We start from the raw sequence: 19,962 nt of genomic DNA, 5'->3' as shown, positions 1-19,962 counted from the left end.
AAACCAAACCTAAATGTTCGGCCAAAACTCCAAAACCAAGTGTGACACAAAAACAACACTACACATCAGAACACCACAACTCCAGTGAAACATGGTGGTGGCAGCATCATGCTCTGACATTACCTTTCCTTAGATGGAGCCAGACTTTTGTTTCAAGGCGGACAAAACCACAAATAGTTCTAAATACCAATAAGTTTTGCCCATAAACCTTCAGGTGTCTTCTTGAAGGGTGAAACTGAAGAGGAATGTTATTTCCTGCATCACCATGAGTCAAAGCAATCATCAATTCAACAACAAAATGTCTTCAGGAGAAAGAAATAAAAGCTTTTGAATGGCCTAGCCAGAGTCCAGAACTAAATCTAGATCTGTGAGATCACTTGGAAAAGCCAAGATATGTTTTCATAATCTGATATGTATTGAGATCTTTGGAGGCTGAATGGACAAACATTGGAAGTGGAATGCTGACAGACTCAAATCGAGGATGACAGAATAAGGAAATGAATTTGAAAGGTGGTTTAACAAAACATGTTGAAGATGTTCAAACTAATGTCATTGCAGCTATATTTATTTCCTATAATTTCCCTCTAACAGATTTGTTTGTTTTTTAGTTGAATTTTTGCATTAAAGGTGCACAAAATGTTTAAACTATGTATCATGGTTTCATTTTTCATGCTACAAAGTGCCGGCAGTTTTCTGAGGTGTGTGTTATTTATATTCATATCCATTCCATGAGTCATGAGTGAGCAAACTAATGAATGAATGATGCATCACACTTATACAAGTCTCAGTTTATTAAAACTGTTCAGCTCAGCATCGCTCCGTCCTATAATAGAAAGAAAAGACATTTCAATAACTTTTTGGTCTCTGATGTTATATTTGGAGCTATTTCTATACACAGTACAGATTTTATTTGGCCTTAGAAAAAGCTAAGCAAATCAATTCATATGGATCATCATTGGTTTTATGCATGTATTTACTTCATCACCTCCACAAGATCTTTTTAATGCTGGATTATGTTTTTATTTTTGTGGTGGGTGGTGGGCCGGCTGAATGTCAGAAGGCAGCTGGAGCTGAGGTTTGGGCCTTTTTCAGCGCCACCTCCTCCTCGAGCTCCACACTGCTGAATGAGACAGGATGTCAACCATAAACCCTAGTGAAGTGCAGTTCATTGAAAAACGGGGACGAGAAGAGGAGGTCATGGGAAGGGGAAATGTGAGAGGTAAATGAGGTGGAACATTCGTATTGAACAGAAAAGCTAATTACATTGACTCTGCATTTTTTATTAAAAAATAATATCCCCCAACTCCTTAATGATAAGATGAAGATAAGAACACAATATTTAATTTTGATAAAATTTTGGTACTATAAATCAGTTTTGTAATTTAACAGAACTGTTCGAAGGTTTTCTTGCATAATGGTCCTAGGGTTAGGAGATTAGAATGGCCTCTATAGGCAGGTCTGAAAAACTAAAACAACAGATCAAATACAGTTCTGTACCGCCTTTTCTGTTAAAATATGTTTCTATGTGATGTATTGACAGAACTGCTCAGGTCCAGGAGCTTTGGGGTCAGATCCAGTCCTGATAAATTAATTGAATTATCTGCCGCTATCAACAGTGCTGTATAACAGGAGTAAATGCCATCTAAACACTGGTTTTGACAGTAAACTACTAAGATAAATTGTTACTATGGAGGCCCAACGTTTAAAATCTAAAGTCAAAAATTAGCTTTGGTCAAATGAGACATCCCAATGATTTAAAAGGAAAACAAAACAAAAGATAAACAAATAAAAGCTAAGAAGTTATAGTGTTGCTATGCCAGCAGGCGTTTAATCCAAAAGTGTTTTTTTGGATTTGACTTTATTGCCTTTTGGTTCAGACACCTTTCTGAACCAAAAGGGTCTTAAGAAATATACTCTACATGTAGAGGCTTTAAATATTACATCTCCACTAAAATGTGATGACTGTAAAGAGTGACACAGAGAGTGGTTTAACACCTTTGAATATAGAACTAAACGACAGAAAGGCTGTTCTATAAAATATAAAAATGAACCTTTTTCTTAACACTGCTGCATGATTTAGAGGAGTATGAACTTTAAAGCTGCTGGTTTTCTAGCCAGAAGACATCCTGAATGTAACTGCATCTACACCTGTATGGTTGGATGAACCATCACCTTTAAGAAAAGTAGAAACATTCCAGTTTATATAAAATCAATGTACAAGTTGCTGTACATCATTATAATGTCAATTTATTGATTAGTGGTTACCAAAAGCTACTTGATGTCACATACCTTTCATCCAGTAAACTATGAGTAGGCTACAGTAAGTGATTTAAAATCATCTTCCAATAAAGCATGTATACAGGGACTGGTAATAGACAGCTTCTTTTCATCCCCACAGATGTTCTGGTGGTGAAGGAACCAAAACTGTAAAAGTACGTAGTAGGGAAAGAGTAAAGTAACCTGCAACTCTTAGGTAGTTTTAAAACTATCTGCACCTATTTGTGGAATGAAATGTTTAAACACACCCCCAAAAAAACAATAATAAGGACAAAAAAAAAAAAAACCCAAGCAACATAGCAATAAAAAAATCTATTCACTGGGGACTCCACCTGATTTTGTATCGTCCTACTTTTATTATGTACATGTAAACCAAACATTTCATAACTATTTGCATAAATATTGCCTATCGGTTAATTTCAGAATCAGTTTATTGCCAAGTACGTTTTTGGACATACAAGGAATTTGTTTTGGCGTAGTCGGTGCAATACAATACAAATTAAACAGTATAATTCCTCTTGGTTTTTAGGAATCCTATAAAGACTTATTCTAATAGAAAATCAGGAAAAATGCACCAATCACAAGTTTTCTATTTATTTAATATTATACTGAGTTTCTTTGTGATTCTGTCTTGGCCAGTTGCCTTTATTATGATCCACAACCAAAATAACAACTATAGATCCTGATTAGATTATAGAAAATAACTACAGTATAAATGATCAACTTTTGAAAGAGTAAAATTGGTACGAAATGTTTCATGCCATCATCTTCACTGTTTTGTACTCTTGCAGTTTTAAATAATTTCTTAACGGACGTTTTTGGGTAAGTAATGACTAAATGTTTTATATGTGACAATAGGTCAATTCGTATCCCCCTAGTGAACGTGTTGTGCCCTTGGTGGACAACAATAATCGATATGTTTGCTGGTATGTACAGAGTTTATACCGCTTTTAATGTTTTATCATTTATAAATACATTAGGTTTGAATAAAAAACTTCGATGAATTTTTGAGTCAAACATTAATTCCTCTGTATGCTCATCATTTCCGTAGTTTGCTCAATTTGTCATAATTCAGTCACCCGCAATTTGCAACAAAGTCTGTTAATTCAATCAGAAACATTATGATTGTGAATATGAAGATCAATGTACAGCTTTCTGTGTTTCTATTACTCGGAATGACAATAAATCCAGAGGTAATTGAGCCTGAGTGTGTCTTTATAATCAAAATGGAAGAGTGTTAATGATTACAAACACCCTCTGAGGCACTTCCCTCCACACTCTGATAGTTTTGTCTTCAAATGGTATGGTAATGTAATCAGTAACACAGAGAAAGTGCTGAGTCGGCCTTGTGTGGCTGTTACATTATTTCATGAGTGATGAAGCCATTTTCCTCACAGGCCCAAGAGTACTGACAAGTACACTTAACAAGTTTTTTAAGCTGCCAAATACATTTGGATGCTATTCACAATTTCCCTTAACTTGTTTCTCTGACACTGGTTCAATTTTTATTGGATTGTGTTTTCTGGTTTGCTTTTTATTATTTTGTGTGTCTTTTTCTCTGCTTTTCCTTTACCACCTTTTTTAAAATCTTACCATATATAAAGTTTTTTGTGGTATAGATTTGGCCACAGATGTAATTGTAGGACAACGTCCTCCTGTGATTTATTAAACAATGCTTAGGGTAGGCATAATGCACAGTTAGGTGGTGATAAATGTATATTGATAGTATTAAAGGCTTTGTTCACAGAATTTGCAAGGTAGATGAACAAAACAGAGTAAAAAAACAACCCACTGTGCTGCAGAGCACCAAATTCAGACGGGCTGTCCAGGGCCATATCATGCAGCACTGCATAGGCCAAACTAATATCACAAAGAGTAGCAGAGTTCACATCCAGCTGACCTAGAGCACAGCCATCTCCCCTTCAACACCTCTACAGAACCATGCTAGACGGTCCCGCTTTTCAAATCTCCTCAACATGGAGAGCAGCTTCACTGTTCTTGCTTTGTTGTGGCACCTCCATAAATGTGCCTGACAATCCCTTTGTTTTAACCCTGATTACAGGTGCTTACTTTTTGTATATGTGATTAGTCTCTTTAATCTTCAATTCAACTCAAAGTCATAAATAACCATTCCAATAAAATCCTAGTTATGACACAGTGCAGTCAAGCAATGTTTATTGTGCCAACTAGTATTTCGATTTTTATCTCCTGAAGCCCAGCCGATTGCAACAAGTCATCGATCTTGCAGCTACTCCTCATCCTGCAACATGTGGCTGAAGTGTTGAAAGTGTTGGAGGACAGTGTTTTTTTCTTATAGCATATGGCCTTTGAAATGAAGTATAAGCTTCCCTAAGTTTCTCACCTAAATCTAGCACCTCAGATTATTAAATTGATTAAAAACGTATTATTGTTTTCTGTTTTCTCCCTCCCATCCTTTCATTTTGACTTCTTTAGGATGTTCATATAGTGAGTACGGACGAGAGCCAGGTGTTCCTCGCCCTCCAGGAGTGGTACCAGTCGGACACATATAACCTGTACCAGTCGGACTCCCAAGGTGTGTACTACTCCATGATCCTGGAAAATGTACGCAGCACCAAGCAGCCGGAGGAGAATGTCCTCATTGATATCCTGGAGGTGAGGCGCTCTATAACAAATGTTTCTGTATTTTGTTAATTTTTCCTCTTTAATAATGAATTATGTCATTGGATACTGTGTGCTGTTAGTTGCAACTATAAATGCAAATGAGGTGAGATCCAAGTGGGGGGCAAAATATTCCACTGGTGAGATTTCTCCATGTCCTGACAGTGTTCCAGAGTCTAAACCACATTTTGATGGTTTTATAAGAAAAGAACCAGTTTGTCACACTTAACGGGATGATGCTAATACTTCACTTCATTAATCTTACTATCAATAAATCCCATTAAAAGCCTGAAACCATCACTGTGCTACTTAGTCTCTTTGGGACTTATCCATTGCAGAAGTAGCTCTCAGATCAGAACCATTTGGTTTTCAGTAATACCCAGAAAAAATGATTCTCATTTCCTAATTTTGTTTTTAATGTGTTACTCAGACAGTACACACGTAAGTGGGTCTCTATCAGCAGGAGACTGTGTTTTTTTTATTGAGTTCATTCCAGTTTAACACTGTGGGTTTGATGATCAACTAGGGTTGGGTTGTAACAATACATCCATGTTGGACAAGACTGTACAAGATACTTGGATCAGAAGAATGAGGTCAGATTTTACCAATATTGTTGTGGTTTCACAAATACTGCAGAAATGACTTCACATATTTACAGACCCACGGCCCAATACATCTCCAGGGCCCAGTGGTCGGACACCACTGCTTTAAAGCATCAGTATAGAATACTCCTGTTCATGTTTAAACATGTTTAAACCATATTTGATATCAATCTCCGGTAAAGAAAATGTATCTAAGTACAATGTCTCACATCATTCTGAAGAAAGTGGCCCCAGTCTTCACTTTCAGTTGTGAGATTTTGGGAGGTTTGTTGGCTAGTAGGTTAGCAGATGTTTCTTAAACTGTCTCACTGTACACACGTCTCTGAACACATGAACTAGGAGATGGAATAACAAATGTTGCTCTGTGTTTTCTACATGTAATAAATCTGCTTTGTTTCCAAGGTCCGTGGAGTGAAAGGAGTTTTTCTTGCCAATCAGAAGATGGATGGAAAAGTGACCACTCGTATCACTTATAACAAAGGACGGACCTGGGAACCCTTGACCCCACCCACCACGGATATGAACGGCAAACCAGTCAGCTGCAAAGTAGTTAGTACTCCATTTTTCATCTTTAAACTGACTGCAAAACACTGATTCACGTTAAACACAGATTTAGACTATCAGGTCTATGTCCAGTTACAAAACAAAAGCTAACAAATCATTTCAGAAAATGAACAGCATGTCCACAGTCAAGCACGGTGGAGGTACCATGATGATCTGGGGCTCCTTAAGGTTTAAAATGATTTGCCGGAGGAATTAATGAAACCATGATTTCTGCTCTCTACCAAAGAAATAAAGTTTTGAAGCAGCCTAGTCAAAGTCTGGGCTTGAATCCGATTAAGATGCTGAGGTCTCACATCAAACAGGGCCTTTACAATCAAAAGCTCTCCTATGTGGCTGAATTTAAACAATTCCTCAAAGAACAGTGAGCCCAGATTCTTCCACAGCAATGACCTATTGCCAATTATCTCAAACACTGCTGTTGCTGCCAAAGGTGGCAAAACTGGGTTTAGGGGGCATTTACTTTTTTTACATTAGGGTGAACGTAAGCTAACTTTTCTACACTAAAAACAAAATCATCATCTAAAAATTGCCTTTTTTATTTACTCAGTTTATATTTGTCTGATATTATTTTTTTAATGAATGATGACTTGAATTGTGACAAACAGGCAAAAACAGAAGAACTCTTTGAAGAATCAATTACTTTTTTATGCCACTGTAGATAATTCGTAAGTGATCTTTCAAAAAGCAAAGACCCTTGGACTTGGTTGTTCTCACTGTGAACAAAAAGGGGAAAAATATGAGTGCCATGGCATGAGGAATACGCGTGAGACACTAGCCTGGTTCTGCCATCCATCTTGTCAAAGTTGCAGCTCTACAAGGTTAGACAGCAAAGAGCCACAAGTCCCCCATATTCTGAGATCCATACATCACACCACACTGGAGATAGAGGGGGAATCAGTCTGCTCCTTTATTTCAACCATCGCTCCCATCTGCTATAAAATATGGAGACAGGTGCAGATATTGGCTCTACACTCGTATGCCACCTTTAAGAGACACACTCAGAGTTAGATCTATGATACTGACCTTGTCATAACAATGGGCTCGCCCGTACTTAAAAAAAATCGCCTTGCAAAAAAAATCAGCTGTCGTGGATTTAAGCCGCAACATCTATCAAGCACTGAGAAGACTTCATTTCAAGCGCTGACACAACACATTGCCGGTGATGCCACAAGTCTCAACACTTTGTAGGTGGCTTAGCAGATAGATGTTCTATCTGATGTGGCAGTGTGTCATGAAAACACTTTAAGGCTAGATCCGTTATCTCCCACCTGTTGGAGATTGGCTCAGGAGATTAATGACCTTTCTGCACCAACATGCTTTTGTCTGTAAAAACAAACTCAGTGTTGAAAATATTACCAGGTACAGTCTAACATAAAGACAAGCAAACATTAAGTATTAAGGTCAGTGAGTTGATTAACAGAGCTAGAACCCTTATGGTACACTGCATTTGCTTTGGGATTATCTTGTTTTAGTGCAAAATGCCTTATCGAACGTGTCTGAGTGTCTGAGATCACCGCAGTAATCTGCTGAAATCTGATTCTTTATACATAAAATGTAGAAGTTTACATTATGTCAGATTATCATCCTTCCTGTGGCTCTCCTGCAGCCGGATTGCCACCTCCACCTCCACCTGCGCTGGGCAGACAATCCCTATGTTTCTGGCACTGTCCACACTAAAGACTCAGCTCCAGGTCTCATCATGGGCGCTGGTGAGTGAAAGCTTTTCTTTTTATATTCTAACTGTTTTTTGTTGTTTTTTCACAATATATAAGATAAAAGATTATTTGGCCCTGCTACCTGAATAATTTGTTTAAATTAAGGCATGTTATGAACCTAGACTAGTTTTTATCTTTATTCTCTTTTTTCTAAATCCTGTGTGCTGCTTTGTACATTCACAAGATGATTGCAGACACACGCGTATACAGTCAGAGCTGATATCAACAGAAAAACATGCATTATTATGGACAATCTGACAATCTACTGCGATCTCACATCAACTGAGACACAGCCTGGTCTGCCTGGTCGGTCTAACTCACTGAGTTCATGAATACCTTCTTACCAATAGCTCACAAGTAGTCCTCAAAAGTCATTAAAAGTCTGGAAAAGTATGGGATATGATTTAGGAATAGTCAATTTATGGATATATATATGGAAAATTAAATAGGCTCTGGTAAATAAATGTTCTAGCTTTTCCAGTCCTTAATCCCCAATCTAAAGCATTGAATTCTTCAAAATTCCTTCAATCTAAAGCTTCTTTTCTGACTCTTAGCCCAGAACACACTACGGCTACCTTTTTACAACTGTTTCAGATGAGAATATATTTTGCTGAAACTTGGTGCAAATATTGTCATTAAGAATAAAAGTAACATATTTATCATTTATTCTTACAGTCTTTTATCCAAAGAGCCAGGCAGACTTACAACAGTTGTAAATGTAAATAGAGCTTTACTTACAGAAGAAAAACAGAAGCCCAGAGATAGTAGTGGATAATTTCACATGCATTTCTTGAATCTGTTTATTCTGTTGTCAATCAGGCTGAAGATTATGGTCGGCATTGGCTTTCGGACTGGTCACCAGCTATTTAACCCCAACAAACTGCAATGCATTGTGTATTATTAAATCTTTTAGCAAGAGCAGCAATTTGAGCTGAGTCGTCCTCCACTCCCTACATGCATCAGTGAGCCTTGGCCACCCAGGACCACGTCCCTGGTTCACCACTCCTTTAGTTGGACCACATGTAATAGATACTGATCACTGCAGACAAGGAATACCCCATAAAAGCAGAATGAGCACTTTTAACCTAACCTATCAGTGGTCATAATGTCATGCCTGAGTTACATTTATAACATCTTGGCATTTCCTACGCCTCCTCCTTATGTTTTCCAAAGGTTGAATGGTGACAGTTGTCATGTAGCTTTAGTGAAACGCTGAAGAATCAGTGATCTCCCCCAGCAGTGCAACCTACTGAACCACACTGGTTCTTTTTGTTTAAGTGTTTCTACTTGCGATCGGTTCTAAATCCAGGATTTGCCATATCTAACAATGTTCATCTTTTTCATTGAATTGATATTCTATACAAGACATTGATAATATCTTGCAATAGTATATTGTGTGACGATAAGGACCAGATTATACACCATATTATACACCGTATTATACACCGTATTAGGTTCACAAGAATAGGACAAGATTTTCACAGTAGGTTTTAGAAAACCAAAAATCCCTGTTTTTTTCACAAAAAAGTGAAGGTTTCACAAATCATGAACTTCTGCAACCTGTGTGAAATAATTGTCCAACTGTGACCCGTCTATAAATTGCTTGTCCGATTCTCAGGTGGTTCTGATGTCAAAATAATCAGTGATACTTTCTGATACTGATTCTGGAAATAGAATAAAATATTTCTCAGACTTTGTTGCTTTAAATCCAGCAGTGATCAAATAAAACCTTGTCAGCTAACCAAAAAGAACATTAAGAACTACTTCCTTTTTTACTTCAACCAGAGCTGGTGGAAGAAAACGATCCTTAGCTAGGAATCAAAATAGGATTGGTTTAATCAAGATTTTGCTGCCTTTTGCTTTAAGGTTCTGGTTATTCTGACTAAGAGAAAACCCTGCAGTGAGGATATTCTGCCCGGATAAAGAAAAACAGTATCCACTGAAGACTGAAAACCGACAGAAACGTGACTACACGCTTGTGTTACAGTTTCATTAGAGAAACTGTATATTTTTTTATTAATTACTGAAAATGATGGACATTTTCTTTATTTTGCAATAATTGAATTTAAAGTCTTACAAAAATAGTTGAAAAAAACTAAGATAAATATAAACTGAATTTTAAAATGGGGGATTCTATTGATTTTGGCAGCCTGAAGGTAGTGAGTATATGTTGAGAAATAATCAAATCAATAAAAGTAGCCTGAGGTAGAAATCTTCATGCTATGTGACTACATCTGTGGTTGTGTATTCCTTCTCCAGACGTGGACCTCTGCCCTGTTCCTACTGTGCGTCTTTTGTTACTCTTGCTTGTTTTGGGAGTCCCCTCTTCCTGATGCAGCTCTGCACTTTTATCTTTCCCTCAGGTAACCTCGGCTCCAAACTTGTAGAGTATAAGGAAGAGATGTACATCACTTCAGACTGTGGGAAGACATGGAGACAGGTACAGCATGCTTTGATGGACTTTTCCTTTATACTTCTTCACTGCTCTCCCTCTTACCTTCATCTTGCTTATCTGCTCTGAGGAGAAACTTGAAGACAGAGAAAATCCAATTTCCATCCAGTTTTTTTTAACACAAAAATCCAAACAGTGGCAGCTAGATGCGATTGTTCTTTTCACAATTGATCATGATAAACACAATCTATTGATTTTATTTGTAAAGTAATTTCCAACCCTTGATGTTGGCTCTTTAAGGTTTTTGAAGAGGAACATCATATCCTGTATCTGGACCATGGTGGAGTCATTGTTGCCATCAAGGACACCTCTATTCCCCTCAAGATACTGAAGTAAGATTACACCAATTCTTTACTACCAAATATATTTTAGTTTCATTAGAAACTACAGATGATACAGGTTATTTCACTACTTTAGTTTAATGAAAAGATATGCACAGGGGTATGTACACCCGATGAAAATGAAAATATCTGATGTTTTGTTTTGTGAAAGCAGCAGTGCAATCGATCAATAACTGCAAAAAATCAGAGGATGTCTGATTGTAGGTAATGAAACAGAAAACATTGCCTTTCAAAAGTGGTCAAAGGTAATATTTATGAGCAGTCTTCATATGAGCTTGCTGAGGATATTTAGGGTTTGGGAGGTGATAAAAAAAATAACTTGACTAATAGTTTTTTGTCTTTCTAGATATTTAAAGTTCAGCTTCCATTGAATAAACTATCTCAGCCCAGTTCTGACACTGTTTCCATTACATTTCATATGTAACCAGCATTTAAAGACTCAGAGCAAACTGTACACAGTGTTAACCGCCAAGGATTTTCTTGTGAATTTTTCTTGTCATAAATGTCCACGCCGTCGCCATCTTCTGGCACACCTCTGGTGTTGCAGCAGTTCTGTTTTGACTTCAACAGACCATGATCGTTTACAACACTTGAGGAGAAATATCAGTTTTAAAAAATATCTAAAATAGTATAGTCAGTGTCTTAGTATCTCTTAACATTAACTAGAGTCAGTTAACACAGCACCTGCATTAAACTGGCTGTTTTCAGCCGTCCCGCTGGAAAGTGAACCTTCAACCCAGTCCTAAGTCTCTTTTAGCCTCTTGAAGATATCCTAACAGAATTGGCATTTCTTTAGCTCCATCATTCTTTCCATTGACAGTTTCCACTTCAGTTATGAAGACAGGCTTCCAGATTGATGTTTTCAGGCAGATGTGGAGCGTTAGTCTTTCCACACATAGCATTTAGCATGTAGGCCAAAACATTCATTCTTGGTCTCACATGACCAGAGCACCTTCCTCTACATGTTTCCTGTGTCCCCTAGACCTCTGGCAAGCTGCAAAAAGGACTTCCTACTGCATTCTTCTTGCCTCTTTTTTATGAAGGCCAGATTTGTGGAATAAATTGCTAACCTGAATTGTGGATCTCTGTAGCTCCTTCAGAGATACCATGATACCATTCTTTGATAAATACACTGATTGCTAAACCTGTCAGTAGTGGGTGGATAACCATGCAGGTTAGCTTATGTGCTTTGATGTTTGTGCTCTAATGAAATTGCTCTAATGAAATTGCTCCTTATCTAACATAGCACTGCACGTTGGAATTCACTGAAGATACACACCCTTTCCACACAGGTCACATGGACTTTCACAGGCTTAACAGGATCCTATCTCTTTGCCGTTGAAGAGGAATGTTATAATCAAAAAACTATTGAAAAGATGCAATCCGAAGCATATGTCACAGCCCTAATTCAGATGACCTTATAGATGGACTTAGAGTCTTTCACATGACCTCAAAAGGGATTAATTTTGACAGAAGAGTTTCCTAGATCATTTTCAAAATGAGTTGTGAAAGGAAAAAAGAAACCTCAAATATTAGTAAAATACTCATGATGTTATCTATGCCATATCACAAATGAATGAGCCATTTATTTCATATTTCTGCCTTCTGAAGCTTTATCCAACCCGGTGCAACAGTTCTGTTACAGAGTTCCTGGATGTATTTTTTAGAAAGAACTTCTATAAAACCAAAACACAGCTGATCACAGAATGCTGATGTTTTTCCCAGGGTTTTGCACACTGATTTATTGCATCTATTTTAAGCTGAAACTATTTTGCGCTTTCCGTAAAGTGGATCATTTGTTATTGCCACAGCTCCAACTGGTGCACACCCTGTGTCGCCGATCATTTTGTAGCCCATCAAAAGGCATCTTTCACATAACTCATTATGTGCTCCAGCCTCACAGTCTGAGACTTCCCAGGTCCCTCCGACGTGACAGATTTACATTTAGCAGGCTGATTCAGTTTTAATGTGGTGGAAAATATCTTTATTTGGGAAACTAGATGTGTGCTAATAACCTAATAATGCTTAATTACCGTGAGCGATTGCTCTTTTAGTATCAGCGATTAAGGTGTTGACTGTTTCAAGGCTTTTCGAAAAATCCTTAAAGCAGTAGCATTTTCATGGCGACTAAAACAGCAACACATCTAAACACGCAAATGGAGAACTGTGTATATTATACACTCACATAGAAACTGAAATTGATTAAAGTAGTCCACTCATCTTAACAACAAGGAGATTTTATGCACTCACCGGCCACTTTATTAGGTACACCTTGCTAGTACCGGGTTGGACCCCCTTTTGCCTTCAGAACTGCCTTAATCCTTTGTGGCATAGATTCCACAAGGTACTGGAAACATTCCTCAGAGAGTTTGGTCCATATTGACATGATAGCATCACATAGATGCTGCAGATTTGTCGAATTTGATGCACATCCATGATACGAATCTCCTGTTCCACCACATCCCAAAGGTGCTCTATTGGATTGAGATCTGGTGACTGTGGAGGCCATTTGAGTCCAGTGAACTCATTGTCATGTTCAAGAAATCAGTCTGAGATGATTCCTTTTTATGACATGGCACGTTATCCTGCTGTAAGTAACCAACAGAAGATGGGTACACTGTGGTCATAATGGGATGGACATGGTCAGCAACAATACTCAGGTAGGCTGTGGTGTTGACATGATGCTCAATTGGTACTAAGGGGCCCAAAGTGTCCCCCACACCATTACACCACCACCACCAGCCTGAACTGTTGATATAAGGTAGGATGGATCCATGCTGTCATGTTGTCGATGCCAAATTCTGACCCTACCATCTGAATGTCGCAGCAGAAATCGAGACTCATCAGATCAGGCAATGTTTTTCCTATCTTCTATTGTCCATTTTGGTGAGCCTGTGTTAATTGTAGCCCCAGTTTTCTGTTCTAGCTGACAGGAGTGGCCTCCGGTATGGTCTTCTGCTGCTGTAGCCCATCTGCCTCAAGGTTTGATGTGTTGTGCGTTGAGAGACGCTCTTATGCTTGCCTTGGTTGTAACCAGAGGTTATTTGAGTTACTGTTGCCTTTCTATCAGCTCCAACCAGTCTGGCCATTCTCCTCTGACCTCTGGCATCAACAAGGAATTTGTGCTCACAGAACTGCGCTCACTGGATATTTTCTCTTTTTCGGACCATTCTCTGTAAACTCTAGAAATGGTAGTGCGTGAAAATCCCAGTAGATCAGCAGTTTCTGACATACTCAGACCAGCCTGTCTGGCACCAACAACCATGCCACGTTCAAAGTCACTTAAATCACCTTTCTTCCCCATTCTGATGCTCGGTTTGAACTGCAGCAGATCGTCTTGACCATGTCTACATGCCTAAATGCATTGAGTTGCTGCCATGTGATTGGCTGATTAGAAATTTGGATTAATAAGCAGTTGCACAGGTGTACCTAACAAAGTGGCCAGTGAGTGTATGCTTTAGAAAAGCTGGTGGAAAGACCACAATAACATGTTCTAAAGCAAATGGGCTTAACATTCACTAAAAAGCAACTTTAATAGGCACACCCTGCTGGTACTGGGATGGATCCAGCCTTCAGTACTGACTTAATTCTTCAAGAAATAGTTTGAACAAGGGGTCTGAAATTTTCCTCAAAGTGGCATGATGGCACCATGCAGTGGGCTGAGGGATTGTCAGTTGCTCATCTATAATGTGCCGTTAGATCACATGCCAAAGCTGATTGAGATCTGGTGGACTTGCATTGTTAGATCAAACTGAGACCTGACAATGTAAGAAGGCATCAGAATATCTCAGGTGGGTTTTTTGCTGTTGTTATTGTTGTAGCCTGACAGAATTAGAGTGAGCCCAAATGACTGACAGATTACAAACAGGACAAATAAATGTCAGTTTACAAATGTATGAGATCAAGAGTGTCTCTGATGTCATTATATAAAATTTTTTAATGTGTTTCCAAAATCCCTTTGGCTCTCATCTTCAAAAGGTCTCCGTTCACAAAACCACACGCAAACCCGTTGGCATCTGCAAAGCTGATCTAAAAACGAGGTGCGCAAACTTTTTTGGGTGTTTGCCTTCGTGTATTTGTAAAACACATGATACTGACCCAAACGCATACAGTTATGGGAGGTGGGATATGCAAATGTAATTCCTTACCACCCGCAATGCGATTTATCAAACCTGAAATGATGCTGGTCTTGTGTCTAGATTTAGCACGTTTGAAATGCAGGTACTAACTGGGATGTCTAACTAAATGTCTGCTGTCTAACTAAATGTCTGCTGGCGAGAAAGAGGGATAGATTGCAAAGCAATAGGAGCTGGATCAGTTGGATTCGGTTTTTTGAATGTAAACATATGCCAGTGGAGGGTTTGTATAATAAAACATGCTTCTGTGTCACCAAAAAACAATTTATACAATCAAACATGTTGTATTTTGTTAAAATATTGGCAAAAAAACCCCAAATGAATTCAGTGCAATCATTGGAAAATAAATTATTTTTACATGCATAAATGTTCAATTTAAATTCCTTGCAGGACAGTTATGTTTTAAAATTAGCAAAGCTATGATATACAGACGTCCAACTCCCACAACAAACTATTTTTATATTCCTAATATTACATTCATGCTTACATATTGCGGCTGTTTATGATAAACTATGAAGTCTTTAAACATATACTCTCAAAACAAAAAGAATGCGGGGAGTTTCCGAAAGGAATTAAAGTGAACCTATTATGCAAAATTCACTTTTTGATATTTTTATATTTCCATTTACGTCTCTAATGCTTCATCTGTTTTTTGGCTATAAATGAATGTTTTTTATTTTTCCTAGAAAACATACTATTTTAAAGGCTGTGCAGTTGCGACGTCACAATTACACTGGCACCTAGCAACGTTACCTGAGTCCCGCCCCTGACTAGCGACTGAAGCAGAGCTCCACCCACTTGATTCTCAGTAGAGGATCACGTCTTGTCGACTGGTTTTACCGTACAGGCGCTTGACAATGGCTGTTATGTTGTTGGCTGCAAAGACCCACATGTGTCCATGCGCATTCTCCTGCTGTCGGGTAATAGAGATTTGTGGCTTCATTTTATTTTTGAGGGCAATGTTCCAGTCACATTTCTGAAGACAGTACTAGTTTGAGTGAATCACTTCACCACGGACTGCTTTTAGAAGTCACATCAGTACATGTCAGGATTTGCAGAAAGACTTAGACTGACGAAAAATTCTGACCCTATACTGTTCATGGGAAATCTGCAGATTACAGAAATGTAAATACTTATTGTTGTGTCTTATAAGTTTTGGTTTCGTTTTCATGTCTATGAATTGCTTCTTGGAGGCGTGGCCAGATGCAGCTAATTTGCATAAAAGTGAAGCCCTAAAACAGCTCATTCTGAAAGGAGCTCAAAAAACTGAGGAGATGAAATCTCATTCTCTGACAATGATTTTGTGCAAAAAGTAATTAACATGTTTTGTATATCCCATAGACCCATCCCAAATGTTTAAAGGAAGTATAATAGGTCACTTTTAAAAGATCAAGGGAGGCAAACCTCTAATAAATTAATTAACAGACATATTTGTCTTTTTAATTGTTAATACTGATTGGCCAACTTCTAAGCTTCAACCGTTGCAAGTTATGTTGAGTAACACAGTTAACGAGCTGTGCGGGCTCCTATGGTGCTGTCAGCGTAGACCAGCTTCCACGTGTGCGCACTAATGGCAGAGGGCACGCGCTACTTTGGACACAACTCTGCCCTCCTGCACAATAGACTCAATATTTTAATTAAAGTGGGTCCGTCCAAACCCCAAACATAAAGCATCTGCTTGCAGAACAACTACAAACTCAGCCTTCTGCATGCATAATTACGCACTCAGAGGCACCCTGCGCAAATGAACAGATAGGAGTGATAAACTCATCAGAGCGGAGGCTGAGTTGAAAAACCTGCTGCTGTGAATAGCGTCGAGAAAGGATAACTAACTGTAACAGTCCAGGAAAGCAGGAGCAGAATGGAACAGAAGGAAACGATTAGCAACTGGATCATTTATAATGATGCAGCTCAACAACCCCTATATGTTTAAAGTGGCATAGCTTTTGTTCGCTTTTCCTTTAGCACCGCTGGGGACAGTACCAGCCAGCCAGTAACACATACAATTTCCTTATTTAAATAGGGCGGTCTGCACCTCTTTGTACCTGTTATCCATTGCACACGCAATCTTTGAAAATCGCACAAAACATGCCCACTTATTGCACGTGCAACTTTTATTTTGTCCAAGCGATTTAGCGCCCCTATTTGGGATCTTTGAAGATCAGGCCCTTTGTCTCTAACTGAAGAAGGATCCAAGCAGAATGAAAATAAAAGAGCTTTTGTAATTCAAAATTACTTTCATCATCTGTATACCTGAACGATAGAAGCAATCATTTCAGACATTGACAAAGCCCTCAGATTGAGCACCCAACAGGTTTTGTTATCAGAAAAGAGACGTCCAGCATCGTTAGATTCAGCTATTCTTGATGCATAATGAGGCTTTGCAACTCCATCCTTAGTAGCTTTGTTGATCTATTCTGTTTTCCTCTCGCTGTGCATGTTCACTGCTGATTATCTTATTGTGGTCCCAGTAAGAGCATCATTAAAACATGCAGCCTTGTTGTGTAATCGAGACACTGCTTGATTCCTCACTGATCCCTCTCCATCACGCAGTCACACTTACTCAGCGCTGCTGCCACTGTCAGCAGCTGAAATGGTTGGCACGGTGACTAAAGGAGAGCAGATGGCTCTTGTTTTTTACATGGGATTTATTCAAAAAAAAGGAAACTAATGGCAAACTCTGAGTGTGCTGGCATGCATAGCCATATTTTGATTTTGTGTGTTTTCTAAGCCCTAAATCTGAAAAAAATCATGTTCAGTCAATTAATATCAAAATCAAAGAAAGCAACAGTTTTACAAACTATAAGGAGCTTTCTGAATGACCACATTGTATCAGAATCAACTTTATTGCCAAGTTTGTACACACAAACAAGGAAGTTGATTTATTATTTTATTATTTTTATGTAATAAATGACAAAAATATATATCTCATTGAATGTACATATATACACAAGTGACTTTCCAAGAGAATGTAATGTGAGATCATGTGTTGTTCTGGACCTGTCCTGTTTTGTGGATGAGCCAAACCACACTGAAGTCCACAAACAGGATCCTGGGTACATCCCTGGGTGGTCGAGGTGTTGCAGGATATAGTGTAGTCTCAAATTGACAGCATCATCTGCCGACCTGTTTGCCCGGTAGGCAGGGGTCCAGCAGGGGGCCTGTGATGTCCTTCAGCTGTTTCAACAACAGTCGCTCAAAGGATTTCATGACCACAGACGTCAGGGAGACAGGCCTGTAGTCATACGATCCTGTGATGGTGGGTTTCTTGGGTACTGGGATGAAGGTGGAGTGTTTGAAGCAGGAGGGAACCTCACACAGCTCTTGGGACTTGTTGAAGATCTCAGCGACAATGGGGGCCAGTTGGTCAGCGCAGGCTCTCAGGCATCGTGGGGAGACATTTTTTTCAATCTAATCATGATAATAACCAGCAAAGTCTTCATGCACTTTGCAACATATCGAGATATTTTCAATTCTACTTCAATCAATGAATTGTTGATGAAGCTCATATTATGCAGGTTTCTTCAAAGAGCCGTTGTAGATGCTGATGGCTGTGGGCAGGAAGGATCTCCTGTAGCGCTCCGTCTCACAGCAGATCTGAAGAAGCTTCTGACAGAAGACACTTTGTTGTTGTACAACAGTCTGATGAAGAGGATGCTTAGGGTTCTCCATAATGTTCATCATTTTATGAAAAATCCTTCTTTGCACAATGATCTCCAGAGGCTCCAAAGGAGTCTCCGAACCAAAGAGCCAGCTTTCGTTATTAGCTTGTTGAGCTTTTTTAAGTCCCAAGCTCTGATGCTGCTTCCCCAGCAGATGATGGCAGAAGATATCACACTCTCCACAACAGACTTATAGAATATATGCAGCATCTTGCTGCAAACACCAAAGGTCCTAAGCTTCCTCAAGAAGTACAGTCTGCTCTGTCCCTTCTTGTAGATGGCATCACAGTTGCATCTCCACTCCAGTCTGTTGTCCAGGTGAACATCGAGGTATTTATACTCCTCCACCACCTCCAGCTCTTCTCCCATGATGGAAATAGTGTTTGACCTATTCCTTTTTCTCTTAAAATTTTTAAAAGGTGTGGAGGCATGATGATTACTTTAATTTTGAATTCGGTTTGTTAAATCTCCTGCAAACCAGTTATATTCTAATGCAGATCTGAGCATTTTATGATCCTCGGCCCACATTTGGGGCTGTAGCTATCTTGGATGGGCATGCAGTGATCAACAGAAAATCCAAAAGTAAACATTCATACAATTAAAATCCACCCAAAGATTTATTTTGAAGGCGACATGTTGCATTGCAACATTGGCACCTAGTTTAACATCATGCTGTAAAACAGACAGAATGCTGAATTGTATTTGTACCACAATTGAAATAAATATGAATAAAATTCCAAACATTTGCCTTAACTTGGTTTATTTAAAAAAGGTAAAAAATAATGCAGTTCATCCAGCTTGTAGTGTTCCAGTCATACAAGTTGGACAGACATGGTTGCTTCTCTGCTCTGAGTGCTAATAATTATCAATGCTCCTTCTCTTTTCTACAGGTTTAGTATTGATGAAGGAAGAACCTGGAATATTCACAACTTTACCAGCACGTCTGTGTTCGTTGATGGACTCCTGAGTGAACCAGGAGACGAGACCCTTGTTATGACGTGAGTTTAAAAACAATCTCCAAGAAACAGAAAGATTCAGTTTAAGGCATGCTACTGGGACACCCTTATTCAATTCAATTCAATTCAGTTTTATTTATATAGCGCCAATTTACAACACATGTTGTCTCAAGGCACTTCACAACAGTCAGGTACATACATTCCAATTAATCCTAACAATTGAACAGTAGAGCAGAATCTATGTGGGATGAACTTGATTGAAATGAAATTGTCTGAAACTTGTAAGAATATTTTGGTGTGGATTCCGAAACACAGGAGGATTGTGTTCTTCGTCTTGTATAGTTTATATTGAGCATAGTCTGAGGGCTGGAAAAAAAGTCCTAAATCTGGAAAAACACATTTACTTGTGCAGCTTTTCCTTCTTCGCTTTCACAAACTCTTTTCCTGTGGATCGTTCAAACAGGGGCCCAGCGCTCTTCCCCTGTGGAAAACAATCAGTAATTTAGCTGCTTCTTCGTTCATAATCTCTTTGTTTTGTTGGATCATTGCTTAATCTGTAGCCCAGTTTACCTGAACTGGTCTGAAACAAAAGCTGATCTGCTAGATTTCTAAAACCT

General features: G+C 38.7%; 1 protein-coding gene across 7 annotated transcripts in view; it reads left to right on the top strand.

Annotated features, from left to right (window-relative positions):
- sorcs2 (sortilin-related VPS10 domain containing receptor 2) overlaps positions 1-19,962 on the top strand; it is a 397,907-nt gene that overhangs the window by 357,695 nt on the left and 20,250 nt on the right. For all 7 annotated transcript variants that reach the window (XM_047385727.1, XM_047385725.1, XM_047385726.1 and 4 more), the window contains exons 9-14: positions 4,732-4,911; positions 5,922-6,068; positions 7,690-7,792; positions 10,162-10,238; positions 10,491-10,582; positions 19,280-19,387. In XM_047385727.1, coding sequence (XP_047241683.1) covers positions 4,732-4,911; positions 5,922-6,068; positions 7,690-7,792; positions 10,162-10,238; positions 10,491-10,582; positions 19,280-19,387 — 707 coding nt within the window. The remainder of the gene's footprint in view (positions 1-4,731; positions 4,912-5,921; positions 6,069-7,689; positions 7,793-10,161; positions 10,239-10,490; positions 10,583-19,279; positions 19,388-19,962) is intronic.

This window comes from Girardinichthys multiradiatus, chromosome 14 (genome assembly GCF_021462225.1).
Source record: "Girardinichthys multiradiatus isolate DD_20200921_A chromosome 14, DD_fGirMul_XY1, whole genome shotgun sequence".
In the NCBI taxonomy this organism is placed as follows: domain Eukaryota; kingdom Metazoa; phylum Chordata; class Actinopteri; order Cyprinodontiformes; family Goodeidae; genus Girardinichthys; species Girardinichthys multiradiatus.
The sequence above is the reverse complement of the archived record's forward strand: the minus strand, read 5'-3'. Positions and strand labels throughout refer to the sequence as shown.